The 7500-nt window shown below is 42.2% G+C and overlaps 1 protein-coding gene across 10 annotated transcripts in view; it reads left to right on the forward strand.

Moving 5' to 3' along the window:
* LOC147027036 (calcium-activated potassium channel subunit alpha-1-like) overlaps positions 1-7500 on the forward strand; it is a 278274-nt gene that overhangs the window by 178108 nt on the left and 92666 nt on the right. For 9 of the 10 annotated variants that reach the window (XM_085883106.1, XM_085883110.1, XM_085883114.1 and 6 more), the window contains one exon: positions 6677-6787. In XM_085883106.1, coding sequence (XP_085739232.1) covers positions 6677-6787 — 111 coding nt within the window. Of the gene's footprint in view, positions 1-6140; positions 6230-6676; positions 6788-7500 lie in introns of all 10 variants that reach the window. The other variant, XM_085883108.1, reaches the window with a different exon arrangement.

Here is a 7500-nt window from a genome sequence, read left to right on the forward strand (position 1 = left end):
TATACCGGGTGAATCCGCAGAAAAAATAATTTAGGTTCCAAGGGAAAACCCGCGATGAACCGGGGGTGCGATAGGTGAACCGCGATATAGCGGGGGATTACTGTATATACAGTATATATATATATATATATATATATATATATATATATATATATATATATATATATATATATATATTGTTATGGTTGTGGAAATTCGCAAACCACCATTCAGGTCCCGTAGGTGAGATATCTCTGTAAGGACATGTGTAGTTAGCCCAAACCAGTTGTATAGAGGGAATTTATGTGATCCATACGGGCTGTGATGCTTTGAGTTAGCCATTTTTTCTGTTCTATCTTTTATTTCAAACAAACAGCATCTCAACAACCATGCCATTCCCACCACAGTGCCAACCACACTACAACCATGCCACCTCCACCATCAATGCTACCACATCTTCGCCACTCGCCATTCAGTAGGCCCTGTGCGGTTACGATCTCCGGGAACAAACAAAAACCAACAACTCTGCTCGGGGGTTTTCCCGCCTGTTTTTCCCGCCGAGGTTCTCCGCGCTCGGTGTGGACGAGGGGCGATGCAGGGGTCAAAGGTGAGAAAGGGTGGGGGCCTCTTTTTGGGGGAATAATTCCCTGGCTCTGAGCCAAGACTGGCTCCCCCGGCCCCCGCACGGCGCGGGGTGGAGGGAAAGCGGGAGGTCACGCCCCCCTTCGAGAGGCTTCTCTAAGAAGCTCGAAGGCAGGCAGGGCCGAAAACGGGGCGGAGCAAAGGGCGAAGCCCCGCGCTACAAAAGGCGGACAGGACGGACCTTGAGGGTTGTTGGGTTGGTTGGTCAAGAGTAGGTTGGTCTTCATGGTCGTCTTCTGGCTTGAGTCGCGAGCTTGTGGTTCCTGCCTTGCTTCTTTGACCCGTGCGCGAGCGCGGAAAACAGCGCCGAACAAGCCCCGTCCGGTTCCCCGAAACCCCGTCCGTACAGTCGAGCGGACCACACGAGCGGCACGAGCTCGCGGAGCACGCCGGAGGGGCTCGGAGTTGCGGTCGCAGAAGGAGGACTCGACGGGATCAGGGAAGTCGCACTTCCATTTTCTTTTGGGGTTTGGTGTAAACGTGTGTGTGTGTCGGCGCCAGTCTGGTGAAGTAAAACTGTGAAGTGTTGCCGTGTGTTCGCGTAGTCGGTCGTAGCTCTGCATTGTTGTTGTTGTTGTTGTTGTTGTTTTAAATTGCTTTATGTGCATTCTGTTTGGCTGCATATATGTGCTCTCTGTGTGCCGCAGAATAAATGTGCATTATGTTGAACTGTTTTCCCGCTTCGCTTCGTCTTTTCTTTATTTGAATCTCCATCTTGCTTCATGTAACGGGTTCGTCGTGGGCTTAATACGCCCGATAATCAATCGGAACCGTCGAGGCTGACGATAACACCGCTCGGTTATCCCGATAGCATGGAACGGATCGCTTAAGCGGCCCGTGTTCGGAGTCGACCTGCGGCGAGGTGTGATCGCCCGGTCTACCATCCGCGTGGGTACTTAGGTAGGTCGAGTTTGGCGAACAACCCTATCCCACGCGGGTGGCCGATTGGCACGATCGTGGTGAGGCCGAAAGGCCCACCCATGACTAGCTCTCGGCGTTAGTCCGAGAGGGTCACGACAGAATTGTCCGTCCGGTGGGCGACGTGCCGCGATTCGAGTCACGTGGCCGATCGCACGCCGGCGGGCGCGAATTCGCGACAATATATATATATATATATATACATATATATATATATATATACATATATATATATATATATATACATACATATATATATATATATATATACATATATATATACATATATATATACATATATATATATATATATATATATATACATATATATATATATATATATATATATATACATATATATACATATATATATATATATATATATATATATATATATATATATATATATATATATATATATATATATATATATATATTGTGGTGAGCCTGGTGTTGGCTTAGTGGTTAGGGTGGCGGCTTGGGATCCCAGGGTCCTGAGTTCAAGCCCCGTTGGCTGCTGAATTAACACCAGGGGGTTGACTCAGCCTGTCATCCATCTGAGGTCGGCGAAGTGAGTACCAGTGTACTGGTCCCGGTGTATGCCCTGGTTAGAATAGGTATACCATATCCCTGTGTGTCGTAAGAGGTGACCAGGGTTGCCGTCAGGAAGGGCATCCGGCCATAAAACATTGCCTCAAGAAAAAGCCTAACCCCTGCACAGCAGGAAAAAATGGCTGTAAAAACGGTCATATTTTATGTATATTGTGGTGGCCCTGCCAGTTAGGTTAATCCCTCAACCCAATCATCACGGATGGGCAGTTAACACTGACCAGGCCTGTTCGACAAGTGGTTTCCCTTTGAGGTGAACACGTGATTATCAGAGATTATGGCGCACGCGGGAGAGGAATGGGCAGCAAATGCACATACACGACAGAAGCACAGCACAAGAGGTTTATCTCGAACCCACAACAAATTGACAACAAAAGCAACTTCAAATAAACACTGGGTTTAATGAAAATAAATCAAATATTTGCAATGTAATCATTCAAAGTGTAATCATAAAAACGGAACATGAAGTAAAACAAAATTTCAATTTGAGGTGTCTCCACACAGACTCTAATACAGACAAGGGGACAGAATAGATAAAATAAAAATGCTCCCTTTCTCCCAGCACTTAGCTTCGGGTCCAGAAGTGATCTTTTGGAGCTTGACAATCGAACCGCGGCGTCCTGCGTGGGAAACCACACCCGAAATGGCACCAAGCCACTCTCTGGGTGGGAAACATACGTGAGGTATTTGTGTGGCGGTATTCAACGCCAGGGCTCAGAAACTCCCATGCAATTTTTTCTCATGAACAATATGCCGAATGTTCCTCTGTTGCATGAGGTCTGCTTACAACGATTGCCCACCTTCTTCCTTGAATGCACAACGGAATAACACCGAGTTTGCTGAGAGGTGCGCAACTCTTCCTCTCTTTCTCATAATCGTACAACTTCGCAACTCATCCGAACAGGAATGGCTAGCGTCTTGCCCAGCACATTGCAAGTTCACCAGCACGAAAACGAGAATCACGCGGCCATTTTGTCGTGCCGAGAGGAGAGCAAAAACAAGATCCTTCGTCTCAGCCACGTTCCTCACACCAGCTCTCCACTCTTCGATCATGCCCCCCCCCCCCAAGTCACACTGACCAATCTTAAGCCTCAGGGGCATGACTTGCTGGTACGAATCTGGGATGGCGGGGTTTCTTGCCTGCTTGGACGTGCGGCTCTGTTATTATTGGTGGTGTTGTTATAAGAATGTAATTCTTTCATTGCTGGCTTGTAAATGCAAAAGTGTAGGAAAAGGTCACAGGGGGCAACTACATACTCGGGAAAATTGGCCTTTATCCTTATCTAATTAACACAGCACCACCCCCAATGTGGTGACAAGTAATACTTAAGCTCACAGTTTCCCTACTTAATTTACATCGAGATGTCTCCTACACGTCCAGGGACCAAGCAACTCTATTCAATCATAACTTTGCTCTGAAATTCCTCCATCTACCCCCACAACCGTAACAATATATATGTTATACACTGTATGTGTGTATATATATGTATATATATATATATATATATATATATATATATATATATATATATATACATATATATATATATATGATACAGAACTGTCATCATACATACGACTGCGGGAATTTATTGGGTGACTTGAATCTTGCACATTCCCAAAAGGAACGTGAAAAGCTATTGCAGAGGTACTGTGTGTCGTCCATGAGTGAGTGGATCTCCACTGGTTCTTAAATCTACTGTAATCTAAATATCCCAGCGAAACTCTGCGTTGTTAAATGGTCTGTATTTTTGTAAATCGAAGCTGTTGTCATTCCTCGACTATGGACAACTTATACTTTTTTGATCAGTGCTTCTTAAATAGACATTAGGAAGGATAGAAAGGAAAAATGGGTTTAGGGAAGAAAATACAAACAAAATATATACTGATGTCATTGAAATAACTATTTCTTCATTGTCCTTCAAAGCACATGTCATTTTACCCTTTGCTTTACCCATTCCATCAACCTGCTTCCTTCATAGATTCCTATGATGGATAAAAATTGTTTGGTTGCCATAACGATGCTAAATATATGCATTTTCTTACTTTTGCTTTCAGGGGATAGGGAAGTTGAAGGAATGAAGGCAATGGGAAGCTTTGAGAAGGAAATGCATTAGCTCTCAGGTGATCGACAATAAAATGTTTCTGATATCTGACTGGCCTTGTAAGTTTGGCACCATCTTTCTCGATTGCAGTCCTTGCACATAAGACTTCATGAATATGTAAGAGAAGTTTCAAACTTGTTTTGCCAGAAGATTATAAATGGTCATAAAATATCCATCCTTCCCCTTTCGTCCACCCCTACCACGCCGCCATGTCATTGATCACCTTTGATTGCAGGCAATTGATTTTGGGTTTGCATCATATGTCGAATGGGAAAAGGGGAAGAGGATGGAAGAGGAAAGTGATCAATATTACAGGGGATTTCACAATGTAGTGTTTACTTTATTAATAATAACACTATGCAAGTTCTTGACATTGATAGTAAAAGTTACTGGTGCAGAAACAGGTAGCCATTGTAGAATTTGGCTTGACGTAAAGAGTAAATCATTATTCACAACATATTGCTGTGTTTATCTAATATATCATTCACCAAACTGATTTGTATAATATTCTGGATAATCACAATTTTTTGCTCACTCAAAGAAAAACTCCTTTGACCATCAGAGTGCTCCCTTTGCACATTTTCATGAAGTAATAGACAAGCTTTTGTTTGTGTATCACCATGTCCAAAGGAAATTTTAACTGCTTCCTGGTTTAATTTGTTTCAATCACTTCCTTAAATTATCACCACTCAGACTTAAAAAGAACCCCACTAATGAAGCCTTTCTGAAAAGGGAAGAGCTTAAGAGAGAATTGTTTCATTAAGCTAAGGTGACCAAACAATTTTTGTGGCATTTTGTCAAACTCATTCATGTCTTCAGCCCTCTATGCCTATTCTTTCATTTCATGTATCCTTCCAACTGTTTATTCTCTTTTCCATTCCTCTAAGTTTGGAGCATTGCTCCAGCCATTGCTTTGTATAACTCCCACCAAGATAACCCAATGTTATTCATACAAACAACAAGATATTCGCACTAAGGCTAAGAACCCGTGTATCCATTGGAGGTACTCAATCAGCCATCCAACCTGTCCGGCCTCCAAGGCACAAGAGCCCAATGTCAAAATTCTGTCCTGATGGATATTAACGGGCAGCATTCCGATGCTTGGAAGGCATGTGAAGCAAGCTGTTGTCCTTGTTTTTGCATTGCTGGATATTGTTTTGCAGCTGCATATTTTATAACATACTAAACATGCAATAACAGGCTCACAAGAAGACCTGATTTTCCTTGTGCAACTTCCTTAAAAGGTCATTTCCTTTGACATAGAAATATAATTTCACAAAAACCACATGCATCCTGACACATGTCTGTAAAGTAATTCGGAAAGCAAAGGTAATAAATTGCATTACGTAAATTTAGAACGGTAAAATTTGACAGAAATCACAATGTGCAGTTTCATATCCTCTGAGATGAGACTGTTTCACGCATTGTTTCCATCTTGGTCCATGCAAGCAACAGAACCATTGAGGTGAGATCATCCACATGGCATACTGCTTTGTATGAACACCTGTTACTCTTCACCTGCATGGAAAGTAACAGACTAAAGTGATGTTAAAATGTACCCATGGGTTCTTCGCCTGACACATTTGACTTCAGTTACATCCATGCACAATTTAGCTACAGGTACAACAACCTAGCCACTCACATCATTTAGGCAGGATTCAAAAGAATCTGCCAACTTTCAAGATCCATGAGTTGTTGGCCACACAATGAAATGCATACTCATACAGAAGTAAACATTTAAGTCTCCCCTTCCACCAACCCATGAGTGTCTGATCAGCTTGCAGATGTTACTTGGTCTCCCTCCACTTGTGCTTTTGTTACTTTCACGCTTCCATCGGCCAAACATCCCCTTTCCCCCTCCTCCATATCCTCTCCCCCATGCCTCAGGCCTTGTTTGCTCGCTATGTGCCTGAAATAGTGGTCCTCATCCTCAGTCAGCAAAAGCTTGGAGAGTTCACGGTCACAGCTGGGCGGAAGTAAGTCAGGGGATGTAGGTCAGGGAGGGCTTGGAAAGTTTGGGCAATACCAGGAAGAGAAGATGGGGTGGGTTACATAGTGACGTTTAAGGTCAGATAAGGGGAGTTTTATGGAGAAAGGGTGAAAAAAACAATACTAGTACTTGAAAATGTTTACAAAATTGTGGTGTTGTAGAAAAGGATAAAAATGGTTAAGTGTTAATAGAAAAGAGGAGGTAAGGATTTTGAGCAAAGTGTATGGTTTGTTTCAGGAGCAAAGTGTATGTTTAAAAAGGTGAGAATAATGAATTTGTTTAATGAGATTCCTGGGACCAATTCTGGGTATGCATTGTATTCTGAGAATTTGTACTTTCTAATTGATGTTGATAACATGTATGGTAAACTATTTGTGTGTTGTGTTTTGAACAATGTACTGTATGTTGTTTGAGGTCCTGTACTCTGTTGCAGACACATCGTCGTTTGTGGACACATCACACTGGAAAGCGTGTCCAACTTTCTCAAAGATTTCCTTCATAAGGATCGAGATGATGTCAACGTCGAAATTCTTTTTCTTCACCAGTCAGTCTCCTTATTCTCTTGCTCTCGCTCTCTCTCCCTATTCCGTGCGTGTGTATGTGCGTGCGTGCATGCTTTGCCAAGGTTAATAGCACTTTAAATTTCTTCAATTGCCTCTCTTCTTAAAGTTTTATAATTTCGAATTTCTTCCAATTGCAGCATTTCTGAAATAACAAGGAGCTGATACTCTTGGACCCTCGCTTTTTGTGTGCAGTGAGGAATACTTCTGTGTAATATGAAAGCTAAATCTTGAGCGATTTTTTTTTATTTTTTATTTTTTATTTTTTTGAAATATCACGTATACAAGCTGAGTTGCCAAGATGGTTGCCATCGCAACAAAATTCAGCCAATCACAGCCGTGATCTAATCGGTTTGAGATAATGTCATACGGAATATACAGTATATATTTGCAATATGAAAGCTAAATGTTCAACGTTTTTTAAAATATCACGTACACAAAAGTACATGGACAGATGATCGGTCAGTCCGTCAGTCGGTCGGTCAGACAGATGTAGCTCATTTTAATCTCCCCCATCTTGGACCTTGTCAGAGGGGTGTGGGACATAAATGACAATGTGCTAACATAGAAAGCCTTCCCCGAATTGTTTTGGAAACCTTGTTGTCATACTTGCTTGGTCTAAATTTAAGTGAAGACATATTGACTCGTATTCATTCAAATTTATACCAAATTAGTAACCTCTCGATTAATTGCTCTG

Source organism: Eptatretus burgeri, chromosome 5 (assembly GCF_056783735.1).
Source record: "Eptatretus burgeri isolate ZD-2024b chromosome 5, Ebu_testis_v1, whole genome shotgun sequence".
Taxonomy (NCBI): domain Eukaryota; kingdom Metazoa; phylum Chordata; class Myxini; order Myxiniformes; family Myxinidae; genus Eptatretus; species Eptatretus burgeri.